The sequence below is a fragment of the Sceloporus occidentalis genome, unplaced genomic scaffold, assembly GCF_023333645.1.
Source record: "Sceloporus occidentalis isolate IW3139 unplaced genomic scaffold, rSceOcc1.0.p SCAF_4, whole genome shotgun sequence".
NCBI classification, from domain to species: Eukaryota; Metazoa; Chordata; class Lepidosauria; order Squamata; family Phrynosomatidae; genus Sceloporus; species Sceloporus occidentalis.
The window spans coordinates 165,954,173-165,981,055 of record NW_028316984.1 but is presented as its reverse complement, the minus strand read 5'-3'; the positions used below and the strand labels follow the sequence as shown (position 1 = coordinate 165,981,055).

General features: G+C 42.3%; 1 protein-coding gene across 1 annotated transcript; it reads left to right on the top strand.

The window, feature by feature from the left end:
• Window positions 1-1,769: 1,769 nt before the first annotated feature.
• Window positions 1,770-21,392, top strand: NGB (neuroglobin). Its single transcript, XM_089522281.1, has 4 exons — window positions 1,770-1,876; window positions 12,806-12,917; window positions 19,753-19,872; window positions 21,234-21,392. Exons 1-4 carry the CDS (start codon window positions 1,773-1,775, stop codon window positions 21,378-21,380), a joined length of 483 nt encoding a protein of 160 aa, XP_089378407.1. The 5' UTR covers window positions 1,770-1,772; the 3' UTR covers window positions 21,381-21,392.
• The last annotated feature ends 5,491 nt before the right edge of the window (window positions 21,393-26,883 follow it).

Sequence of the window (26,883 nt, the reverse complement as noted above, 5' to 3'; positions counted from 1 at the left end):
GGCAACCAAAATGGTGAAAGATCTGGAAACCATAATGCCCTGTGATGAGTGACTTAGGGAGCTGGGTATGTTTAGCCTGGAGAAGAGAAGGTCAAGAGGTGGTATGATTGTCCCATTTAAGTATTTGAAGGGGTGTCATGTTGAAGATGGAGCAAGCTTGTTTTCTGCTGCTCCAGAGAACAGGACCCAGAGCAATGGATGCAATCTACAGGAAAAGAGATTCCACCTCAACATTAGGAGAAACTTCCTGACAGTAAGTGCTGTTCGACAGTGGAACAAACTCCTTCCTTGGAGGTCTTTAAACAGAGGCTGGATGGCCATCTGTTGGAGATGCTTTGATTGAGAGTTCCTGCATGGCAGAATGGGGTTGGACTTGATGGCCCTTGTGGTCTCTTCCAGCTCTATGATTCAATGATTCTATGAGCATCTTGACTGCAAGAAAAGGACTAAAGATGCTCAGCAACTAGAATAGGTCTTCTGCATCATGAGATTTCATATAGAGGAGCATGGTGTAGTGGTTTGAGTGTTGGACTATGACTCTGGGAGATCAGGGTTTGAATCCCCATTCAGTCATGGAAACCCACTGGATGACGTGAAGTCAGAGGCTTTTGTGGAAGGCGTCCATAGTTTTTTGTTGGGTTTTCAGGCGAAGTGTCCATGTTCTGGAAGAGTTTATTCCTGATGTTTCACCAGCATCTGTGGCTGGCATCTTCAGAGAATGCTGGCATGGAAGAGAGTGGGGTATATCCATGTTAATTGGTGTATTGTTCTGTTGTTGAATGGTGAGGCCTCAAGGTGGGAGGATATGACCTTGGGCAAGTCACACTATCTCAGCCTCAGAGGAAAGCAATGGTAAACCCCCTCTGAACAAACCTTGCCAAGAAAACCCAATGACAAGTTTGCCTTAGGATTGCCATAAGTTGGAAATGACTTGAAGGCCTTCAACAACAGTAACAGCGACAAAACCATGCTCCCTATGGAGGACCTTTTGAAACTCCTCCTGGAGCAAAGGTTGAAATGTAGGGCCTGTCCTGGAAAAGGAGGAGGGTGCCTGGTCCCCTGGTTCTAAGGATCCATCCATACTGGAGAAATAATTCGGTTTGGCACTGCTTTAACTCTTTCTGGCTCTAGGCTATGGAATCCTGGGAGTTGGTGTCTGTTGTGGGCCACCAGAGCAAACTCATTGGGCCCTAGAACAAACTAAGCCTGAACCAGGGTGGCCAGACCCGTCCTCTTTTCCCAGGACCTGTCCTCCATTCCAGCCTTCACGTCCTCCATTTCGAGCATAACTAAGAAGCATGGTTTTTATCTGCTTTGGTCAGGTCCCACATGGTTTCCCTTCCTGTCTAGGCCCGTCCTCCTTTTCCCGGACCCATCCTCCATTTTCCACCTAAGTGTCCAGGAGGAGTGCCAAAACGTCCTCCATTATGGAAGCATCCCTCAGATTGATTGCTCTTTTCCAGGAGTAGTTTGAGTTTCCCTTTTTCTTTTCCAGGGGGAGTCCTCCATTTTGCGGGGGGCCCTCCTGTCCTCCTGGGGTGAGGTCCCTGTGTGCCAAGGAGCCCCAAGCGATGGGCAGCGAGCGAGGAAGAGGAAGAGGAGGAGGAGGAGGAGGAGGAGGAGGCGGGGGAGGCGAAGAAGGCGAAGAAGGGGCAGAGGCGCAGGAGAGGAGCGCCGCCTGCCTCTCTCTCTCTCTCGCTCCCTCTCTCTTTCTCTCGGCTGCCTCTGCCTGCCTTGCCCTGGCCCTTTCCTCCGGGGAGCAGCCCAGCCCCATGGAAGGTCCGGGACTCTCCAGCGCCGAGCAGCGCCTGGTCCGAGAGAGCTGGCAGCAGGTCAGCGCCAGGCCCCTGGAGCACGGCACCGTCCTCTTCGCCAGGTGAGCGGCAGGGAAGGGAAGGGAAGGGAAGGGAAGGGAAGGGAAGGAAGGTCCTGCTCCAGGGGGAGGATGGAAGGGAGGACATGTCCCGGAAAAGGAGGACCTCTGGGGAGCTGCTTGGGGTTGGGGTCGTCTGCCTCCAATCCTCCTCCTCCTCCTTCCTCCGCTTCTTCTTCTTCCTCCTCCTCCTCTTCTTCTTCCTCTTCTTCTCCTTCTTCTTTTTATTTCCCCTCCTCCTCCTCCTCCTCTTCTTCCTCTCCTTCTCCTTCTTCTTATTGTTCCTCCTCTTCTCTTCTTCTTCTCCCTCCTCCTCCTCTTCTACTCTTCCTCCTTCTCTTTTTCTTCCTCTTCTTCTTCCTCCTTGTCTTCTTTTTGTTCTCTTTTTCTTTCTCTTCGTCCTCCTCCTCTTTTCCTCTTCCTCCTCCTCCTCCTTTTCTATTCGTCTTCCTCCTCCTCTTTTTTCTTCCTCTTCATCCTCCTCCTCCTCCTCCTCTTCTATTTATTTGTATCTTACTTCTCCCCTCTCCTCCAAAATGGGACACAAAGAAGCTCACGAATTAAACCTGTGACTTATGGTGACTCTAAAGACTGTGGAGACCAGGATTCAGATTCCCTGCTGGAGCAGAAAAACTCACTGGGTGACCTTGAGCAAGTCACACTCTCTCAGCCTCAGAGGATGGCCATGGCAAGCTCACCTCTAAACAAATCTTGCCAAGAAAACCCCATGACAGGGTTGCATTGGGGTCGTCAGAAACAACTTGGAGGCACACAACTACAAACAACAATATGTGTAATGGGAGCCAGCATGGTGTAATGGTTTGAGTGGTAGATGGTGATTCTGGAGATCAGGATTCAATCCCCCCCCCCCCTCAGCCATGGAAACCCACTAGGTGACCTTGGACAAGTCACACTCTCTCAACCTTAAAGGAAGGCAAAAGCAACCCCCTGAACAAATTCTACCAAGAAAATCCCCTGGTATGACTTGAGGGCACACAACAAGAAATGCTTCATCCCAGTGTAAGCTCCTTCTTCCCCACTGTCTTTAATACAGTGGAAGGCTTCAAGACTAATGTGGACGTACTTGGAGCCAAAGTTATAACTTCCAGCAGGAAGTCTATATGGCATGGTTTTAGCAATGGTGTTGCGGTAGTATTTGAAGTTCAGGCACTCATTGTGACAGTTCCTGTAGTCATGGAAAGTCCAAAATGCAGGGAGCAGTCAGCTATCCAGTTCTAACAGTTTTCATCATGTCAGCTTTCCAGTTCTAACAGTTTTCACCTCTATCAGAGTATTTTTTTCTCCCTGTAGCACATAGTAGTCTTAATTTTCCATCCAAAACCGTGCCACTCTAAAATGCTTTGCATTAAATGCCCTAAAGGCTCCTGATCCTGTCTGATCTTGGAAGCTAAGCAAGGTCAGCGCTGGTTAGTCATAGAAGCGTTAGAAGAGATCTCAAGGGTCATCCAGTCCAACCCCATTCTGCCATGCAGGAATACACAATCAAGCACCCCAACAGATGGCCATCCAGTCTGTGTTTAACAACCTCCACTCTGCCACTCTCCAAGGAACCATATTCTACTGTCCAGCTCCTCTTATTGTCAAGAACTTCTTCCTAATGTTGAGATGGAACCTCTTTTCCTATAGCTTGCTTACGTTGCTCTGGGTCCTATTCTCTGGAGCAGCAGAAAACAAGCTTGCTCGATCCTCAATATGACTAAATATTTAAACAGAGCTATCCTATCATCCCTTAATCATCTCTTCTCCAAGCTAAATATACCCAGCTCCCTAAGTCTCTACTCATAGGGCATTATGGTTTCCAGACCCTTCACCAATTTGGTTGCCCTCTTCTGGACATGCTCCCATTTGTCCACATCCTTTTTGAATTGTGGTGCCCAAAACTGGACACAGTATTCCAAGTGAGGGCTGACCAAAGAATAGTACTATTACTTTCCTGGATCTACACATTATACGTCTATTGATGCCTAGCCCTTGGATGGAAAATTCTCAATGAGTTCCAGGTGCTAGATTTCAGAGGAAGGCACTGGCAAAACCACCTCACTGACTGTTTCTTGCCAATGAAAACCTTGCAGAATCCATAGGGTCACCATACGTTGACAGACAACCTGAAGGCACATATACGCAGATAGAGCTCAATAATAAGATATGGTTGCTGAGAATTTTTTTTCCTCCCAGCCTCTCTGAGGATCACCACTAATTTCAGATGGAACAAGGTTTTTTGGCATCATCATCCATGCCAATTAAAAAGTCCTGTTGTCTCAACCCTGATAGCTCTGGCTCCACTTCTCTGCTTGCTGAATTTTGGTTTGAGTTGAAGGGCTTGGTCCCTTTGGTTGACTTGAAAAGCTACGAAAGCCAAGCTTGGTTATCCCTGGGTGAGCAATGTCCTGTTAGATGTTGCTTGACGGCACCTCCTGTACTTTATTGTATCATGTAGTAACATCACAAGGGATGTGTGAACCACAACAGGTGACCCCTTAAGGAGGGTGGCACCGCTGCTCCTCAAACATCTGATTTTGGGCGGAAATGGGCTGTGGCACTCTCCTGTGTCCCTTTAAAACATTAAAGAGATTGTATGAGAGGGGTGAGGCTCAGTGGGAGAAGAAAAGAGCGGGCCCAGGTTTGTTTTTTTTAAAAATTAAAATGTTAATTATTTAAAAATAATTAATTCAATTTAATTTTTTAATTCTTTTTAAATTTTCTTTAAAAACATCACCTTTTATCAATTTTTACTTCAACCATATGAAATTATGCACATGTAAATGCACTGAGGCTGTGCGTACGATATTATAATTTAAAGGTGTAATTTTAATTTTGCTAGTTGTTTTATGTCACAACTATTACCATGACATTCAGTGATATGCAGGAATTATGATTAATGAGTGATAGTAGTACAAAAACTATTACTAAAGATTCTGTATGGTGTGGTATGGGAGGAGGCCAACAGGTGCATTGGGGGGGGGGACACCGTGAGCTACTGCACTGGGTGACACCAACCCTAGTGATGCCACTAGTATCATGCAAGCCAAAGTTTAGCTATTGTGTCTCTCTCAACAAACTCAAGATGACATCTACAAATAAACTTAAATTGTGGCTTCTGACTCTGGTTTGTTGTTGAGGAACGAATAGGACCAATAGATGTGCTCTGTTCACATAACACAATAAACAAGCCACACAGAAAAACTCAGTGTTCCCCATGCAGCATGCAGGAGTGATTGCTCATAGCTGATAAGTCAGGGTTTCCCACTGTTTCCTGGTTTATTGTGTCCTGTGAACCAACGTATTAAGTCTGTAACCATGTACTCTGGGAGACTCAGTGAGATGTGTGTCCGGCCCCAAATGTGAGGAGAACTGCAAACAGGAAGCACAGAGGAATTCAACACTGCTGCAAGTCCTTTTGGCAAAAGTTATCTTCAGCAGTGGCTGCCGCTGCAAACATAGTTTCAGAGAAAGGCATTTGAAAATTAAAGAGGGGTGAAAAATCTCAATCAAAGTAGTGATTACTTTTGATCAAAATGAGGAAAACCACCATACCCCACAAAAACTAGCATTAGAATATCAGAAGAAAGATAGCCAAAAAATGGCCCATTGTGGTTATCAAACGATAATGTTCAGTGCAAGATATACTAAAAATGAAACTGGAATGATTTGAAACTGTTAAGAATGGGAAGACAACTATGTGCATGTTACCTGAACTCTGTATTTAATTATACAAGAAGCTAATGAGGAATTAAAAAAAGAATGTGGCTATTACAGTGGTTATTGATATAAGAACTGATAGCTCCCCCCGCCCCCAGCTTAGAATTATTCACTGGGATCCTACATCACCATCTATGTTTATGTAACTTTACATATACAGTTCTTAACTATGTAGCAGAAATGCTAAGAAACTCTGTTAGTGTATTGTGAAGATGCATTACAGGTTGCCAGCAAGAGTGCCTGATATTTATTGGTGCCCATTGCACATTGGGACCAATGTGATGTGATACAGATCAGATCCATTGTGCATTGGTCCTGTTGTTCAACAGTCACTTTGCCGGCTCTGCTATGCAGTAACATAACAGCAGCTCACTACTGGCTATGTATGTTACAAAACTGTCCAATTTTATTTCCCACGTATGCTTATCCACTTAAGAAGACATAAGTCCCCAATGGGAGTCTAGCCACAGAATTGTAGAGCTGGAAGGGACCACAAGAGCTATCTGTACAGGAATATGTAACTAAACCACTCCTGAAAGATGTCCATCCCACCTCTGTTTAAAAACCTCAAAAAAAAAGAAAAAAAAAAAAAGGAGTCAACCACCATCTGAGGCAGTCTGTTCTGCTGTTGACCAGCTCTTATAGAAGAAGTCCTTCCTAACATTTAGGTGGAATCTCTTTTCTTGTGATTTGAATCCACTGGTTCATTTTCTGAACTCACTGGTTCATATTCGCTCCATCTTCTACCTAACATCCCTTTAGATATTTAAAGGTGGCTATAATGTCATCTCTCAGTCTTCTCTTCACCAAGCTAAACATACCCAGCTGCCTAAGTTGTTCCTCATAAGGCTTAGTTTCCGAAACTTTGGCCATAGTGGTCAGCATTCTCTGGACACGTTCCAGTTTCTTCATCTTAACCACCTTAAATCTGAATTTCATAAGTTGTAAGATTTCAACAGGGAATCAAGTTGCAGTAGAAGAAAAGTAGTGGTAAGCAGACATGGCTGAATGTGCTTAGAGACATATAATGCAGAGAATGTAAAGTTTATTGTAGCTTTGGAACAAGATGCATAGAATTACTCTTCAGAAATCTAGGTATTTTATATTTAAATGTAAGTGCCCAATTTTTTTAAATCACACTCTCTATTGAAATACACTCATTGTATTGCTTTATTACAGAAACTGAATTATTACAAGAAGTCAGGAGTGGCTCTTTGCCTGGTTAAAAGTGCTCCTTTGAGTTTGTTCTCCACAAATTAGGATTTTGTTAAAAAGAAAAGGGAAGGGATTGGCCTGAGAGAAGAAAGAAACAGAACTGGAGTGGGCTACTTGTGCCCCTCCAAAGGTTCTTGGGTTGCAAATTAGCCACTGTGGGTGAGATATGATCAGAGCTGCAGTCCAATGATGTGGGAAGGCCAAAAGTTCTCCATCCTGGAAATAAAACAAGGCATCTCCCCTGTGTGCTGAAATAGGGGCATTTATTTAAGAATAAGGCCACCTTGGCATTACTTTCACTTCCCCATGTATATAAGAAATAATGAGAGTGCTGTTGAGCTTATGCAGAATGCCATTTTATTAGCATTAGCAATAACAATAGCAAGTACATTTCTATACCACTTATCAGTGCACTTAAGCACTCCCTAAGCGGTTTACAAAGTGTAAGCTAATTGACCCCAACAATCTGTGTACTCATTTTAGCGACTTTGGAAGGATGCAAGCCTGAGTCAAGCTTTAGCCCTTTTGCTAGTATTGAACTTGCAACCTTTTGGTTTGTGAGTGAGTGGCTGCAGTACAAACATTTAACCACTGTGCCACCAGGGCTGTTAAGGAGTTACATCTATCTCATTCAACTCTGAGGATTCTTTGGGCCAAACTTGGCAATAAAGATTATAGGTGTAAGGACCCTGATCCAGATCAAATTGAGTCTGCTTTGTTTGCTCTATAGGAGAGTTGTGTGTCTCCTCCAGATGCTGTTGAAATGAATTCTTAAGATTCCTGATTATTGGTTATGCTGGGGGATTTGCAGTTCAACAACATCTGGAGAGTTGCACAGTTCACACTATTATTCTAGAGAAAGAAAGAAGCACTCATAGTTGCAAGCTACAAGTTTAAAATATTGTCTGGTTTTTACGTGTGTCAAAGGGGTGGGCTTAGAGACAAACATGGGCTCCTGAAACCCTATTTTAAAATTTCAAAGCATGAGCACTAGGTGAAGTCTGAGCAATGCGAAGACCTTATGAGGTTGCAGTTTTACATTCATTTCTTGGGAGTAAGCCCGAGGGCTCAGGAAGAGATAGTCAGGTTAAGTCTATTTCAGTATGTAGTAAGTGGGGAAGGGAGAGAAAAAAAGAGAGAAGAAATGAATAGTTTTTTGGCACATTCTTGAGTAATCAATTTATTTCAGTCTAAGCTTTCATGAACCACAGCTCACTTCTTCAGATGCAGTCTTTCCATTCCTTCCTTCCCTTTTTATACACAATATCCATTGTGACTGGACTTGCAAGACTTGATGAACTTCTCATTTGAAGCTCTTCATGTAGGAATCTAATCATAAAAGAAATGGGCAACACAAAACAAAGAGAATTGTGTGGCTTATGTCTCAGAGCCTGGAAAAGTGACCCTTTTTTTGTGCCTGCTGAGGTATTTGGGGAATTGTAGTCCAAAATGCTAACTTTTCCCAGCCCTGTCTTCCCTCTCATCTTTCGTGTTGTGCAAATACATTTTTCTTTAATTCCAGGGGCAGTTTCACAGTCCTCTTGTATGTGCTCAGCTCTGCAAAGTGTATCAGAGCGGCTTCCTAATTGCTTGTGACATAGTCATTGCCAGAGCTGGGGCCAGGCCTGGCCCTGGGGGAGAGGCTCAATTAATTCCGGGATCAGTCCCAGGGCAGAGGAAATGGTGCATGCGAGAAAACAGCTAAATGCCCAGTGCATTCTGTTAACCCTTGAGCTAAGGAGGAGGCAGATGAGACAGGGCTGCAAGAGTCTTTAGCAAGGAGCAAATTGTTTTTAATTGTGGATTTTTATTCTCTTGTTGGTAAAGCAGTTTTAAATGAGCAGGGATAGCATTCTGTCCCTATTTTAATTTATGGTTATTTCATTGAATTTTTAAAACCCCACCTTCCAGGGCATGTAACAATGAATCCTTACATAACCCGAAGACACCAGATCCTGTCTTATTGTGGAAGCTAAGCAAGATCAGGGCTGGTTGGCACTTGGAAAGGAAATTAATAATAATAATAATAATAATAATAATAAATTTTATTTATATCTCCCACTTCTCCCTTCGGATTGCAGGGAGTTGGCACTTGGAAAGGAAATTGGCATCATAAACAGGATGATGTAGGTTTAATTCAGTGGAACTTCCTTTGAATAAATCTTACCTAGTAGACATATGATTGGGTCAGTTTCTTTTAAGGCATATAAGAACAACAAACGTGCATTTCCATTTCTTGGGTTTCTATTGCACAGATGGAGCAAGTAACAGTATATAGAGAGATCTTGTAGCTCCTTTGAGACTTACTGAAAGAAAGAAGTTGGCAGCATGAGCTTTTGTAGACTTAAGTCTACTTCCTCTGATGCGTTTGAACAAATGCATCTAAGGAAGTAGACTTAAGTCTATGAAAGCTCATACTGCCAACTTCTTTCTTTTGGTTAGTCTCAAAGGTGCTGCAAGATCTCTCTACATACTGATTCTACAGACTAACACATCTATATCTTTGAATTCTACCACTGTGGCAAGTAACAGTGATTCACATGATATAGATGCAGAGAAGAACAGTTTTTCTGTAGTACACTTCTCAGGTAAGTGTAGTGTGGAGGCCACAAATAGAGGTGAACAAAAACTGCCTTTCCACAAGGCCTGTTTAGCCCAAACTTTGACAGCTGTAAAGAGCCTGGGGACTGCAAACTTCCATATTTATCCTCCCCAGCCCTCTGTGGTCTTCACCCAACTATGTCCACTAAAGTGGAATTACTAGAGGTGCATATACACTGTACAAGTAATGCAGTTTGGCACCACTTTAAATGCTGTAACTCCATATGATGGAATCCTGGGAGTTTTTGTAGTTTTATAAGGTCTTTAGGCTTCACTGCCAAAGAGTGCTGGTGCCTCACAAAACTACAAATCTCAGCATTCTGTAGGATGAAGTCATGGCAGTTTAAGTAGTGTCAAATTGCTTTATTTCTGCAGTGTAAATGCAGAAATAGATTATTGCTTTGGGGTTTCAAAAACTGCTGTTGGGGGGGGGGTCTTCTGAGAATATAACCGTCACGAGCAACCTATTGGTGAATTGTACTCCCTGATAGTCTTTAGATTCTCCATGCTTTCCCCCTCTGTTGATGGAAAGCTTCAAGATGTCCAGCTCTGGGGGCTGCACAAAATTGTTGTTGTTAACTACCCTTGAGTTGGCCCTGCGGGTGAGACATCTCCAAGGTAAGCCCTCCTACTTCCTCTGTTCTGCTTAAGTCTTGTTTTTCAGTTGTATGTCTTTACTCTTTAGCATCATATCTAGTTCTTTCATTGCTGCCCTTGCCATTCCTAGTCTTATTATTATTATTTCTTGGCTGCAGTTGCTATCTGATCAATGTTTGATCTTAGGTTACATGTGCCCAGTTCATACCCCTGATTTAGCCTGTTGAATGGCAAGGACTCTCCAGGGTCTCATTCTGAGGTCTGCCCTTAGTTGCTTCTTGATCCTGTTCACTGGATACACAAAGGCTTGAACATGTGTTTTGTGCATGCAAAGCTAGTGCTTCCATCGAGAAAAATGACCATTTATTCCTGATTGCAGCTTTCTGTTTTTTAACCAGTCCATAAATACCCTATTTGATTGCTAATTGACTTTAGGAATGAGAAGTTTCCAAAGTCTCTCTTAACAAAAAAATAGAAAAGTTATGTGTACAGTAGCCACCTGATAATTCTTCTTGACATGTTTGTTGACACTCTCAACACATTTTAAAAGCCTAGTGAAGCAAGGCATTTAAGGACTCCGTGCCAACCTTCCCTTTGCAAATATTAGCAGGCTCTGTGTTTTATTTTATTCTAAACCAACGCACAATTTTGAATGTGACTTTTAAAAAAGTAGCTGGTTAACTGTTACTTGTGGGGAGATGTGTTACTCCTTGCTTTAAGAGGGTTTTTTTTGTTCTTTACAAGAATATATTTACAAATTTTAAAATTTGGCCACAAATGGACAACACCTTCTCCCAAATGACACTCCCAAAACAGTATTTTAAATGAAATGCTACTCATTAGTGGCTGGTGAGGGCATCGCAACTTGTTACATGTAATATAAAATAACACTTCTCCAAAAGAACATATTACAGTAATAATTGACTTATGGTTGACATTGTAAAAACACCTGATAGGTGATTCTCCAGAGTAAAAAGTGTCACCCCAAATGAGGCTGGAAGCTTTGGAGAATCCCCTGGCCATGCAGACTGTGTGTTGGTGTTGGGAGGGAGGAACATTGGTGGGTGAATAGAAGAAGTCAGGAGGAGGCGCCCTGGGTCAGGTGAGCCACAAACCTGGGGGCACCATCGTGCACGCTGGTTTCATGGGCAACTTCCCCCACCCCCTCTCCATGGATCCAGAAGCCTAGATTGTAAGTTGAGTTTCTGGCCAGCATGGACAATCCATACTTATGTGTTTGAAATGCACAAAGCAAGAGTGTACACCACATTGTTAATCAATGTTACATGACATAAAACTATACTTTTTTAAATTAGAGTATAAGAAAAATCTTGCTGGGCCACACCCAGCTCTGCTTTAGGGAGGACAAACTGAGACCTTCCCAATGTTGCTGGGCTGAATCAGGATTCCTAGCTAGGACTGCTGTTTGCTGCAGTTCAGCAACATTTCAAAGACTGTCATTTGCCTATTACTGTAGCAGAAAATGACAAACAGTAGCAAAACCTTGATTTAGGTATTGGGAAGGATGTGCTCCATCAAGAATACATTGCTTCTCCTTTTTCTTGATGACAGTACTTGGGTTGGGAGGAGTGCCTATGGTTGATGTTTTGAAGTACTTTTACCTTTTGCTTATGTCCCTTTAAATCTGGAGCCCTTCCACTAGTGCATCTTGTTCATGTCCCACCCACTTATGTCCCTCCAAATCCGGAGCTGACACAACTTGACAGAGGGATGTCATGAGAGACGATCTCTGTAAGAACTGATCGTACAAAGAGCAATTCTGGATCAGACCAAAGTCCTACCTATAGTGGCCAATCAGATGAGTATGGGAAGTCCACAAACTGGTTATGAGTATGATAATATCCCTGCTATTAATATCTCTAGTGATAAGGATTTCCTGGTGAGTGTGATAGTACTGCTGTTCTTCCCTGTTGACTAGGATGCAGAGGCATGCTGACCAGGCAATGCCCAGCAGTCTGGCAGAGTGTGCCATCTTTTCTCTTGGGCCATGCTTTATAGAACTGGGGAAAAGTGAGTAGGAAGAGAGAACAGCAATAACTGTGGCCTCTTTGGTGAGGGGAAAGGTCAAGAAACTGGAGTAGGATGAAGAAGGGATACATGTGGGTGAAGAGGTAGTGTAGGGCACAATAAGAGTGGGCAGGAACTATGGATGTGGTAGCAGCTTACTCTCCCCCCCCCCCCCCATAAACCCTTCCTGATCAAGTGCTAAGAAAGGTAGCTGTGCTGGCTGGAAATTACTTGGTACTATAGTCTAAAAAAGTATTTTTCTAGTTCTGCCTCATACTTCTCTTTCCCACCACTAAACCATTAATATAGAATTTCTCACTTATTTGCTACCATGTTTGGTTACACTTGCTTCCGGCACAGTTTTATTTTATTCAGGCCCAAACTTAAGAAAGTATACCATGATACATTGCTTCATCACAAATGAAAAGTGATGCCATGGCTGCATTTATGCTTGATAACATTTCTCTGGAGATGACAGTTGTGGAGGAACAGACCAATAAGGATATATTGCTTCCTGTTGTACCTGGGTTGTCTTTCTGAAGCCAGGGTGAGCAAGAAGTGGGACCTGTCCAGGAGAGAGAAGTCTGTGGTTCTCATTTCCTTTTATGATTGGCTGTCTGGATTTCTTGGGTCCAGTAGGTGAGATCTCTCCATAAGAAGATGGGGTGGTCCATAGAACAAGAGGAGAGCAATGATTGGAATAGAAGAAATGATTTCTTATGGAACATATGGAAGCCAAACCAAGTGATGAGTTGATGTCTTGTTTTTCAGGCTTTTTGATCTGGATCCTGATCTCTTGCCCCTTTTCCAGTACAACTGCAAGAAGTTCTCTACTCCCGAAGAATGTCTTTCATCACCTGAATTTTTGGAGCACATAAGAAAGGTGAGATGTTGCAGAGTTTCAGATGAAAGGATGGAGAGATTTTCCCCCCTTCAAAAACAACCTTTTTATTTGGAGGGTAACTAAAAAGGGGTGCATTTATCCCTGTGAACAATTGTTCTGAAAATGACAGACAGCCTAGAGGTTCCACTAAGAAACAGACTTGCAAAATTACAGAAGGATGTGTGCAATAGTTCCTGTGCAAGGAAAGTCCTGATTTTTTTTGGCAAGGGGAGGGGGTTGAGAATGAATTCCCTGCTTCCTTATCTGTGTTTTATGAGAACAATGTGTATGAAAATAGTACACACTGTATAAATTTCTCTAGTCATAAAATGGGCCAAGTGACAGAAGAGTAGGTGTAGCAGGTGAGGAGTTATTATGCTTAAAATGAGTTTCAGATGATAAAAAAAACCAGTGAAGCATGGTGGCACTGGAAGAAAGGCCAACTCATGGACCCTTTTTTGTCCTATCATTGTAAGATTTAAAGTAGTTTACACAAGCCACAAACAACATGATGTGACATCCTTACTCAAAAGCTCAATCTCTATCCTTCAACATCTTTGTATCCAACAAATAGGAAGAAAACTGGAATCACAGTTTCTCCCCCAGAATCTAGCAATTGGACAAGCCCTCCTGCCCAAAAATGTGCCCCAAAATGGATTTGTTAGACACTCATACATTTCTCCTCACCCCGCTCTGGGAGTTTGCACAGAAATGAAATCTAAAAGATGCTATTTCTGCAAGGTTGGAATATCCTATATTCCTGAAGGCTGAATTGTAGCCAAGGGTCCGTTTAGGGGAATTTTATTATTATTGTTATTAGCTCAAATATTGCAAGAGGAGGGCCTGCTACGACGGCCCTTGCAGAATCGTCTCCCGTTGTGTATACAGAGTAGACCAGGGGATCCCAATAAATGGAGCTGAGACAGACTTCTAGAATTAATAACAAATTTATTTATAAGGGGGAAAACACATACGATTCACTAGCATACACACACACATACAAGGCTCAGGAAAAGCATAGGTTAGCATGGAATAGGATTTTAGGCATCACTGGGGTGATACGTACCAGAATGTAGACTCCCTCCAGGAATCCAAATGGAATATGATGAGGATGGCATGAGGCTCAGCCATGGAATGACTGGCCAGGAATTAGGAGCCAGGAGCCAGGAGCCAGGAGCCAGGAGCCAGGAGCCAGGAGCCAGGAGCCAGGAGCCAGGAGCCAGGAGCCAGGAGCCAGGAGCCAGGTCAGGGTTCAAAGGGACATAGCTTCCCCCTGAAATCCAGACTGGCCCAGGGAACAGGCAAATCTGATGATATTTATAGGCAAAATCTTGCTTCAGGCAAAGGTGCTTGATGGTGAGAACAAAGGTGTTTAATTACTTTCTTTTCACCTGGATGTCCCTGTCTGATTGTCTTAGTGGTCTTAAGCTGCTGGGATAACAGACTCAAGGAGGGGGCAAGAGCCTCATGCAAGGCAAACATTTGCTCTTCCTGGTCCTATGATAATCCTTTTATGCGACTCCTTAGATATGATGATGTGGGTGCCCCTCAGGGGTGTGTGTACATGTCCTCATGCCTTGCTGGTAATGGTGTACAGGCTATTAGAGTTCATCTAGGGGTCATTAAGGGCTATCATTTATACCAAAATTTATATGAAGCAGCATGGGTAACAGAATGGAGTACCAGATGCAGTTCAATTTGGCAGGAAAGCTGGCTTTATCTCAGGAAGCACCCAAACTGGTCTTACAGGACCTGCTTTGGCTTCGATATAGGAATCTGATGCCCATAAATCCCAATTGTTTAACAACAATAGCAATAAAATTACTCCCACAGTCCTAAATTACACTTCTGCAATGAAGGGAGGGCGAGGTAATTAACTGTGGATTATTCTGCTGGAAGGACTCTGACTGTTCAGAGCTACTACTGAAAACAAAGTCCTGGACTCAGATTTTTTTTAGAATTTCACATGTTTGTCCTTTGTAGGATATTATTAGGAGCCAACTAATGGTGTAACTGTATGAGCATTGGACTACAGTTTTGGGGACCAGGGTTTGATTTCCAGCTCAACCATGGAAACCCACTGGGTGACCTTGGGTCTAGTCACATACTCTCAGCCTCTGAAAAAATCTTGCCAAGAAAATCCCATGATAGGTTCACCTTAGGGTTGCCGTAAGTCAGAAACGACTTGAAGGCACATCTACACAAATGTAGACTGCACAGACCTGACATCCTCACACCCTGATGAGTACCATCCCAGCTACTTGAAATATGTTTGGAATTTTTAAAACAATAATAAACAGTCTAAGAACAAATTAAACCTGAATTCCTACTAGAATGTAAAATGATAAAACTGAGGCTATTGTGCTTTGGACTTATCATTGGACAACATATTTCATTGGAAAATATGATAATGCTCTTTAAAGTTGAAGGTGGGAGAAAAAGAAGAAGATTGTATTACAGGTGAATAGACTTGATCACAGCCCTGAGCTTATAGGAAGTGAGCAGGACTATTAATAACAGGTCATCTGGGAGACCTCTCCTAATTAGGGGTTATTTATGTTGAAGCCAACTTGATGGCAAACAATAGCAACAAATATTGCTGCTGCTGCTGCTGCTACTACTACTTCTACTATTACTTAATGTTAATGTTATTGTTATTACAGCTTCAACTTGAATGTCTATCTTGCCCAGCTCTTTGTGAGGCCTTTTCATCACGAAAAGTCATTTTAATCCAAGATCTGAATTCACAGTAAAGTTACAGCAAATGTTATCTCGGTGCACTTGGTAATCATATGGTGTTGGATGCCATATGTTCTGACAATTCGAATTACTTGCACAACTACTTTTGTCTAAAGGCTTACCAAAAATTACTGATCTGTTTTTCTTTAAATGTACAGAGATACATAAATCTGTTTCATGAACAGAACAGCAACAGGTTTAAACAGAAACAAGTTTAAATCCTTAAAACCATGCCACATCTTGACAGAAATAAGTGGAAAGAATAAGTAGAGGCTTAATCTGGGGATGAGTTTTGAAAGGTTCAACCTTGGGGAGCCTGCCTGCAGCACTACTGGATTTATTTGGGGGGAGGTGACTTTTGGTTTATCAATTGGCTGATTTTAATTTAATGGCTTCTGGTGCTTCTGATTAGTGTTAGCTTTGAGTAGTGCTGAACTGCTCTTCTGCTCCCTGGAAAATGGACCACTGATGGTGACTACCAAGACAGGGTGGCCCATGGCACAACTGAAAAGTAATATGGTCTGAGTAACAATGTTGCCTTTAATGCATTACTTTTCAGGGCAATGAGGACATTATAATGGTACTTTCGCAAAATAATTTTTATTCTCCATGTGTAATGTTTATCTGTGATTCTCCACAGTAATGTTTATCTGTATCAGTTGATGGCCTCCACCTCCTGTGGTTAATCTGCTTTAGATTTTATTCCAGGTGCAAAGGTGCTGTTTAGGGTTCTGGTTTCTATCCCCAAATAGGTTCAGTACCCTGGACAGCTCCTTTAGAGTCTGAAACAAAACTCAAGATGATCTGATTCACTATATGACTGACATGGAAGCAACCAGCTGCCCTTAGTATCTGTTATTTTTCTGGTTACCTTTGGGAACAAACATACCTTTGAGGAGTATTTTGAGGCGATTCCCCATAATGGTGGCCTGTTTTTTTTAAAATGTATTTTCTTCTTCTCAAAAGGAATAAAAATAGCAAAAAAGGAATGAGTGTTTCATTGAGTTATTAAAATCTTTGCGTTACTAAAAACAGGTTACTTTTGAATGCTTCATATTTTTGAAAGCTTTATTTATTGATTTGATTTATGTTCCACCTTTCTCCCAAAATGGAATTCAAAGTAATAATAATAATAATAATAATAATTTATTTATAGCCCGCCCAATCACTAGGATTCCTAGTGGGTTACAACAGTAAAAATACATTACAATAAAATACTAAATGGTCTCTTCCCAACCCCCTCCCCAATATTAAAACTAGAATTAAACAATCGGAGTTTAAAAACAATAAAATGCAATACAGCATTAGGTTAGAATTAAAAACAATTTGACAAGCAGGGAGACATACTTCAGAAAATTGAGATCATATTCATGAACATACAGAAGGGAGGAAGCTGTAGTTTATTGGCTAGGTTGGGAAGGCCTGCCAGAAGAGATCTGTCTTAAGAGCCTTTTTGAAGTAAGAGTGGAGATATGGTGGATTTCTTCCGGTAGGTTGTTCCACAAATTTGGCACAGCAGTAGAAAAGTCCCTTTGAGTGACAGATGTTAGCCTAGCTTTTTTTGACTGAAGTAATTTCTTACTTCAGGACCTCAGTGTGCAGATGGACAGTACAAAAGAAGGTGTTCCCTTAAGTATTCTGGACCCAAGCCATGTAGGGCTTTAAAGGTAATCACCAACACTTTGTACCTTGCCTGGAAACTGACTGGCAGCCAATGAAGGGACTTCAGAACAGGTCTTATATGGTTGTTCCGGGGAGTACCTGTGATTAGTCTTGCTGCCACGTTTTGTACCATATGGAATTTCCAAACTTGGCACATAGGTAGCCCCAAGTAAAGTGCATTACAGAAGTCCAATCAAGAGGTTACTAGTGCATGTACTACTGTTTCAAGGTCCTCTGGCTCCAGGAAGGGGTGCAGCTGGCGTATCAGCTGAAGCTGGTAGCAAGTGGTCCTGAGTGCCGCATCCACCTGCACTGATAGCTGGAGTGACGAGTCAAGGAGCATCCCCAAGCTGCGGACAGAGTCCTTCAGGGGAAGTGTGACCCCATCTAGAACTGGCTGACATAACTCCATTCCTGGGTTCAGGTTTCCAATAACAAGTACCTCTGTCTTACCTGAATTCAGTTTGAGTTGATTTTCCCTCATCCAGTCTATTACCGTGCCAAGACAAGCATTCAGAGGAGAGATGCCATCCTTAGTCAGTGCATCAGCCGGAGCCATAGAGAAATATATTTGGGTGTCATCGGCGTACTGATACCGCCCCATGACTCCGGATGATCTTGCCCAGCTGCTTCTATGTTAAACAGCATATGAGACAGGATGGTGCCCTGGGGGACGCCAAATTTTAGCTCTCTTTTAGAGGAGCAACTGTCTCCCAGTGCCACCATCTGGAATCTTCCCGAGAGGTAGGAGTGGAACCACTGTAGAACAGTGCCTCTGATACCCAACTCCCTCAGGCGTTCCAGAAGGATACCATGGTTGATGGTAACGAAGGCCGCTGAGCGGTCCAAGAGCACCAACAGGGTCACACTTCCCCTGTTGATGCCCAGACGGAGATCATCAACTAAGGTGACCATGACAGTCTCAACTCCGTATCCCATCCTGAACCTGGTTTGAAATGGATCCAGAAAACCAGTTTCCTCCAAGACAGCTTGTAGTTGATTGGTGACTGCCTTCTCAATCACCTTGCTCAAGAATGGTAACAAAGAGACTGGCCTTTAGTTGTTTCTATCGAGGGGGTCCAGGGAAGGTTTCTTTAACAATGGTCTAAAGTAGCTTATAATATCTGTACAGGACTGAATATTTTTGGCTGGCAGGCACAGGACAAAGAAGTCCTCCTCCTGCTTCTTTCCATGTTCTGAAATATGGTGAACTGGAATTTGGATCTTATTTCAAGAGCAGCAACTGGATAGCCTTTCCCACCATCACTGAGGGCTTCCAAGTGGTTTAGGGAGTATGAGACAAACTGTATGTCTTACAAGAGGGCAGTGACTGTGGGGAGGTGGGGCTGTTACTGCTGCATGGCAACATCTGCCACATCACTCTGCTTAGTAATAAGGCTATGTTATTGCTGTTCATCCTCCCCCCTCCAAAACAAGTATGGGGACAGCATATTCTGGGGCAAAAAATACTGGAACTACTCCTTATTGCATGTTCCAATATCTGAAGGATAGTATCTTCCTATGTGAACTTGCCAACATTTTTTTATCTTCTGAGGAGACCCCTCTCTGTGTCCTATCACCATCACAGGCACATCTATAGCTGTTCCCAGGCTTTGGAACTCCCTTTGTAGAGATGTTAGATGGGCACCCTCCTTCCTATCCTTTCATAGGCTGGGGATGAACTTTTTGTTTCAGCAAGCCTTTGAGGAGTGCCTGCTTGGGGCAGCGTGGAAGGGCCCGTCATATATTGTGTTATTTATATTTGTTCTTCCTTTTAATGATCTGTTTTAAACTGTCCTTAATTTTATTGATTGTTTAATTATATTTTTACCTTTTGTACAATGGAAGTTTGTTTTAACTTTTGTAAGCAGCTTTGCATTCCAGACTGGGAAACGGTGGGATAATTCCATAATAATTATGGAATGTGGAGGTTCTGTTTTTAGCTGCCATGGCTCAGAGATAGTGAGAAACCTTTCCCTATTGAATTTGTTGATGAATTCTCAAGTCTCTTGTAGTACCAACCTACCAGATAAAATGTACTGTAGCTGTGATACTACACATGAGTCATGCATGCACCTTGCATGAGCAATAACATACACATGAATTGGCAAGCCACAGCCATATGTAGCTTCCCAGCAGGTCTAAATGCTGCAAAATAGATACATTTCTGATCAGCTTGCATGGTGACTTATGTATGGGTTTCAGTCTTTTTCTGACCCACAGATGCTTTACAATGCTCTAGATGGCAAAACTATGGTAATAAACCTCTAAATATGATTTCCTTCAAACTTGCTTTGCTTAAGGAGGTTTGTGGCACAAACCTTCAAGACTGCACAGTGATTATTCGCAGAAGGCTTTTTAGCACAAAGGCACTTTCCCCTTTTTCTAATAGGAATATGAGATTCTTCTTTTCTATTTCCCCTTTGTTTGTTAGGTAATGTCAGTAATAGATGCAGCTGTAAGCCATTTGGAAAATTTGCACTCACTGGCGGAATACCTTGCCAACCTGGGTAAAAAACACCAGGCAGTTGGTGTGAAGCTGGAGTCTTTTTCGGTGAGTGGTCTGTCTATTTGAAGTTATACGTGCCACATTTCTTTAGTTTTCTTTTACTTAATTCTTTCCTCAAATCTTCAGTTTGCATGACTGTATTTTACACATCCCATGTAATTGGACATTTGTGATAACTGACTATACCTTAAAAGTGTGCTGTGTATATGCAATGAATTGCTTAGATGTGAGAAAATACCCTCATCTGTGTGGTCATTTTGACAACCACAGATGGAATGGGTTGTTGTTTGACAACCACAGATGGAATGGGTTGTTGTTTGCTAGCAACAGAAAAAGGGTGATGAACATTGACATTTGAACAAAAGCTCCCTAAATACCTTGCCAATATGGCTAGTGGCCATGTTTTCTAGGGAATTAAGAGGGTTGTAAAAAGCTAACTTTTCCAAGTGCAGTAATGACTGTTTACAGTCATTTAAGTGCTGATCATTGTCATTTACTACTGCATGTCTGAAAACTGGCAAAATACATTTTTATTTTGGAGATTCCCACGATTCACCTGGCATTGTTGGTTTTCACACTGAATATCAATGTTCATCCTTTGCGGATTTGGTTATTCACAGATTTAATTGATATGTTCCCTCTCTAGGAATCTCTAGGTCCTCCGGCATGACTCTGCTAGACATTGACCTCAAAACCATGCTGGACAATCTAGAGATTTCTAGAGAGGTGTTCTCTCAGATTAAAAAAAGTTTGTGTTTTTATTTGGAGGTTTTTAAAAATGTTTCACAGGAGTCCTGTGACCCTTAACTGCAGAGAATGAGGAGGGTTCACTGTATTTTTCATGATTAATTGTTTGGTTAGTGATGTCCTTGAGCTTTTACTCACATCTCCTTAAAGAAGCAGAACTAACCAAGCAACAAACAAGGAGAAAGCAAAGGAGACCAGGCCAAGCATCTTGTTTTATCAGCTCCAAAAGGAATCAAAATTGAAAATTCAGCTGTCATTATTTTTTTTTGTGTGTTCTGTATCTTTTTATTTTAGTGTTTTAATTGTCAAACTGCCTTACGTGCATAGCTGGTAAGTAAAGCTGGATAGGGACCATTGTGTATTTAATTCTAACTTTGAGCTATCCAGAATGTGAATCCTGTTCCCACAATGGATTCAGCACTCGGAGAGCACTTTCAAATTCAAATGGTTCAGTTCTACTGAAATTTCAGCCACCAGGTAACACTAGTTCTGGCCCTATCACAATCATCCCCCTGGTTTAGACTACAAGGGGAGATGAACTTTATTTTATTTATTTATTAGATCTATATCCTGGGATGGGATCCAAGGTGGGGATGAATAAATCAGCCTTGCTTCTGCTTGTTGAATGCTGATACTATTCTCTCTCTTTTGATTTTCAGACTGTGGGGGAGTCCTTGCTATACATGCTGGAAAAATGCCATGGCCCAGCTTTCAACATGAATGTACGTGAGGCCTGGACCAAGCTGTACAGTACTGTGGTGAAAGCCATGAGCTGTGGCTGGGACATTCCTGGAAAGGTGGAATAAACCAGTGGTTCAGATGCTTGAGGGCTCTGGCTATCATGATCAAGAACAGCTTGGAAGAGAGAGCACACTTACCTCTCCATCTTTGTGTACTTCAGAGTAATCACTTTCTTTCTCTCAACAGTTTATATCTCTCTTGTTTTCTTTTGCATTACACATGCCTCTTATGAAAAACATGATAATGTTCCCAAACCTCTTTGTAGCAGCAGTTCTTCATATTAGTTTGCAGGGAGCAGGAGAAAGCCAGCTTGGATTTACAGCTAGAGGAGAAGCAGAGAATGGTGCAGTTTCCCTTCTGAAAAGGCTTTTTACAGACCTTTATTCTCCATCTCTTTACAAAGAATAGTTAGAAGGATCTCCTAGGACAGAAAGGTTATTGCATCAGCCATTCCATTAAGGGAGAGAACCTGAAGTTGTGAAGTGAACCAATGGAGTGTGCATTTCCTTGGACTTATCCAAGCAATATAGCTTTCTTTCTTTCTTTCTAAAAAGTGGGTTGATTGTACTTAAGCCTCTTAGTATATCTGAGTTGTTGGGTGGTTAAGTTTTTATTAAGCTTCAGCACAAATTACAACTTGGATAGTCAGTAGAGCTGTCAGTTCCTTTGTGTGAAATTTGTGACAGATGTAGCTTTGGTCCTGGAAAAAGCTTCCAGAAATCATCCTGGTTTTAAGCCAAAGAGAGCTGGTAGCATAGAATCAGTTTCTGGGCTTCTGCCATTTTCCCTCTCCCTCTTGAAGCATTTTACAACAGCTTGCTGGGTGTTTGGCAGAATCCTCTTTGCTTTTTTATTTAATTTAATTTTTAATTTTTTAAAATTAAAAGTAAACTTACTAGCCCTTGCTGTTATCATAGAGCAGTGGCAGGAATTGCGAAGCCCTCTAGATGCTGAACTGCAACTTCCAATAGGTGAGCTAGCATTGTGAGGGATGCTTGGAGCTGCAATTCAACATCATCTGCACCCCCCACAAAGTTTCCACTCCTGTTTTAAAGCCCATCTTCAAAATCTGGGATTTAAGACACTTGTTTAACTGTTGATGTCATAAACAAGCTAATTCAGTCATCTCCCTTTCTCTGGCCAAATGCATTGGACTACAATTTCTGACATCCCTAGCCTGTCATGCTTATTGATGGGAAATGCAGGGTGATACATCTGCAGGGTGCCAGGATGAGCAGGGTTAATTTGAAGCCACAACTTCCACACAACTTTTACTTGCTTTCACTGCAGGAGCAGATCCACCCATAGGAAAAATAAGTGTGGATCAAGTCTGAGATTCTGATTATGACTCTGTAAGGAGGCAAAGGATATCTTGCCTTGTTCTGGGAAGGGTAGGTAGTAGAGAATTGTCTGTGATGATGAAGTGAGGAGGTTTTTTGAGGTCTTTCCACCATTAACTTATGTAGATGATTTGGAAAGCTTGCTGGTTTCAGATGGCTCAGTGATCAAAGGTGGTGCAGATAGTGATTGAACTCTTTTTTGGACCACCAACAAGCTTGTGCTTTTATTCATCATTAATAGGCTGATTAGTCAGTCCTGCAGGATGGTATCTTGTGATTATATCTGAAATGTGAAACTATTCAGTCTTGTGGAGTAAGTAGGGGTGCACTTCCAGACAAAGTGGAAGCAGTCACCAATTCAGAAACATATATTTACTTTGTGTATAAAAGACAGCTGTTTTTTGTGTGTCAAAATATCAATTTAGCAATCTTTTTCATGTTTTGGTTTATTTGATGTTGTATTAAATTGTCAAGTGCACTTAGATGTTAGGCACACTGAATTATGACTGTCTGGAAAAAAGGTATCTCCCCACTCAATCCTTACTGTGGATTTTGTCACACGGTGAAAAATTGGTAGTTTAAACAGTGATTATCCCATAAAAATCACACAGTTGTGATTAAAACACAATTAACATTTTCATACACAGCATAATAAAAGAGCCATTATCCCAGGAATAATCTGGCAATAAACAGCAACAAATCATCCACAGGGTTTTCCCATGAATGATTTGTTGTTGTTTACTGCCTGGTTATTCCCGGGATAATAGCATTTTAATCACTTTTCATCGTGACGTCGTGTGAAAATCTTCATTGCTATCACACGATTTTCATGGAATAGTCCCAGGATAATGGCGCTTTATGTATGAAGTCCTGTGAAAATCTTAATCGTGAATGCAAGATCTTCACAGTTAATCACTGTTTATACTTCCAGTTGTTCCCATGTTATAAAGTCCTACAGTTTGTTTGCAGGGCTTTAATTGTCTTGTCTACTTGGTGTGTATCTCATGAGCTTGCATAATAACAGTCCAGTGGTTCGTGCCATTGTGATTGAAGCCCTAATTCTCTGGAGCAGCAGGGGAGAAATTAAGCCCATCTCTGCTGGATTGTACTGTTTTAGACTACAAGATTGAATGCTCCTCCATTAAAAAAGTATTGTTCCACATAGAGCCCAAAATGTGAGGGATGCCTTTTGCCTGTTATAGCTCTCTCTTACTGTTTGTATGTGTGCCATATTTGGTTGACTTCCAAAAGAATTTTTTTAAAAAAATTTCTCTTGGTGTGTATCAGACTCTTTTTGAATGTTGAGTCTTTTCTTTGTTATATTTCATATGCTGGGAATGTGGAGTGTTAGAACAGTGCAATAATATCAACTAATTCCTATGTATATATGTTGGCTGGCATCTTGTTGGTTAGCCATGTCTAGAGTAGACTCATTCATAGAATCATAGAATCATAGAATCGTAGAGTTGGAAGAGACCACTAGGGCCATCCAGTCCAACCCCCTGCCATGCAGGAAATCCAAATCAAAGCATCCCTGACAGATGGCCATCCAGCCTCTGTTTAAAGACCTCCAAGGAAGGAGACTCTATCACCTTCCGAGGAAGTGCATTCCACTGTCGAACAGCCCTTACTGCCAGGAAATTCTTCCTAATGTTCAGGTGGAATCTCTTTTCCTGTAGCTTGCATCCATTGTTCCGGGTCCTGTTCTCTGGAGCAGCAGAAAACAAGCTTGCTCCCTCCTCAATATGACATCCTTTCAAATATTTAAACAGGGCTATCATATCACCTCTTAACCTTCTTTTCTCCAGGCTAAACATCCCCAGCTCCCTAAGTCCTCATAGGGCATGGTTTCCAGACCCTTCACCATTTTTGTCGCCCTCCTTTGGACACGCTCCAGTTTCTCAATGTCCTTTCTGAATTGTGGCACCCAGAACTGGACACAATATTCTAGGTGGGGCCTGACCAAAGCAGAATACAGTGGCACTATTACTTCTCTTGATCTAGACACTATACTTCTATTGATTGGCCTTTTTAGCTGCCGCGTCACACTGTTCACTCATGTTCAACTTGTGGTCTACTTGGACTCCTAGATCCCTTTCACACGTATTTTCATTCAGCCAGGTGTCACCCATCCTATATCTGTGCATTATATTTTTCCGTCCTAAGTGCAATACCTTACATTTCTCTGTGTTGAATTTCATTTTGTTAGCTTTGGCCCAGCTTTCTAGTCTATTCAGGTCATTTTGAATCTTGATCCTGTCCTCTGGGGTATTAGCTATTCCCCCTAATTTGGTGTCATCTGCAAATTTGATAAGTATGCTCCCAATTCTGTCATCCAGGTCATTGATAAAGATGTTGAATAGCACTGGGCCCAGGACAGAGCCCTGTGGAACCCCACTGGTCAACTTCTCTTCAGTTAGTTGTTGAGTGATGAATCAACACTTTGGTAAATACCATTGATTCATTGGGTCTGTTCTAGTCAGGACTACCAACAGGATTTAGGCCATTATTTTCTGTCCATGGCTACTTTTCCCAATAAAACTTGATTCAGTTGTTACTTGTTCTTTAGGCTAGATAAGATGTGTCATTTCGTAACATTCTCCAGTGCCCTTCAAATGGGGGGAAGCCTAACATCCCACTCACTAGGGCCAGGTGATGATGTCAGGTACCACTGTGCCACCTACCACCACTGGCATGGTTTACTCCCTCTGAGGTTACACTGAGGCCCCCATCCATGTGGTTGATGCTGGGTGCCTCATTTCTGATCTCAGAGGGAGTGACTTGCATCAGTGTCAGTGGTGCCAGGTGGCCTGGTGCCACCAACACTGGTACAAATCACTCCCTTTGAGGTCAGAAATGAAGCACCCATTGTCGATCACATGGGGGCCTCATTGTGACCTCAGAGGGAGCAAGTCTAGAATATTCTGGCTGGTTTATATAAGTCCTGAGCCCCAAGCACAGGAGCTGCTTGGTAGCTGCTGCATCCACAGTAGTTACTAATAATAATAATAATAATTTGTTTTATTTATATACCGCTTTTCCAAAGATCATAGCGGTGAACAGCAAGTAAGCTAATTAGCAAGTTAGCTAATTTGCACCCAACAGTCTGGATACTCATTTTAGCGACCTCGGAAGGATGCAAGCCTGAGTCGAGCTTGGGCCCTTTTGCTGGTCTTGAACTCGCAACCTTGTGGTTTCGAGTGAATGGCTGCAGTACAGGCATTTACCCACTGCGCCACCAGGGCTCCTACTATATGTTTCTCTGGACAGATTTGATTGCAGAAGCACAGTGCACTATTTTCTCACATTTTGGCCCTGGTCTCTGTGTATAGAGGTAGATTCTACATTCAATAGAATCTGCCTTACTGAAATGTAGGCTTTGGTCATCTTTTCCATCTTTCCCATCACCTAAACAAAACCCTTGGTTCCCCCAAGCAGCTTCTGCCCTAGAATATGTATGTTCACTAGTCCATTCCTTGTGGTCATGCATTACAGTATGAATTCTTGCAGATGCAAGCTAGCATTGTAGGAGCTCTGATTTCCATAGTAACTGAGGCAGGTTGTGCCAAGACAGGCAGTTACCTACAAGAGGAGCAGCAGGTTGTCCTTCTGCATTGCTTGAGTGACAGGGACTAGATTTCTAGGTGGGAGCAAGGCAGATGAGGTGATAGATATTGATTATTATATGGATGAGCGAGCTAATTGTGAAACCATAGGACATCAAAGAGCAAGCTCTTTGATAAAAAAAATATGCTGAGAACAAAGGATAAGGAATGTTGGGTGGCAGCATCAGTCTCTACATATGGAGTTAAGTGTTGTTTGAGTTACACAACCTGTGTTTTGAGTGCCAGTGTTGTGCAACTGAATACGAACCTGGATACACAACCAAAGGGGGCTATTGCCAATTTTAGCAGGACAGATGGACACTCATGGGCCCGAAATGTACATCCATGTGAATAACAGCATCACATGTCCAACTCTTCTTCCATGACCTTGAACTGAAGGAGGACATTGTGCACAAGACAAAAATAATTCAGTCGCAGAGTTGGAAATAATTCAGGCACGGTTGCTTCTCTGTCTTTTGGCTAAGATCAAATACAGAGTTGGAAGGGGGTCATTTGCTCCAACCTGCTGCCATGCAGGAATATATAACTAGAGCCATCCAACCTCTGTTTAAAGATATCCAAGGAAGAAGAGTCCACACCCTGCAAGGCATCTGAGTCTACTA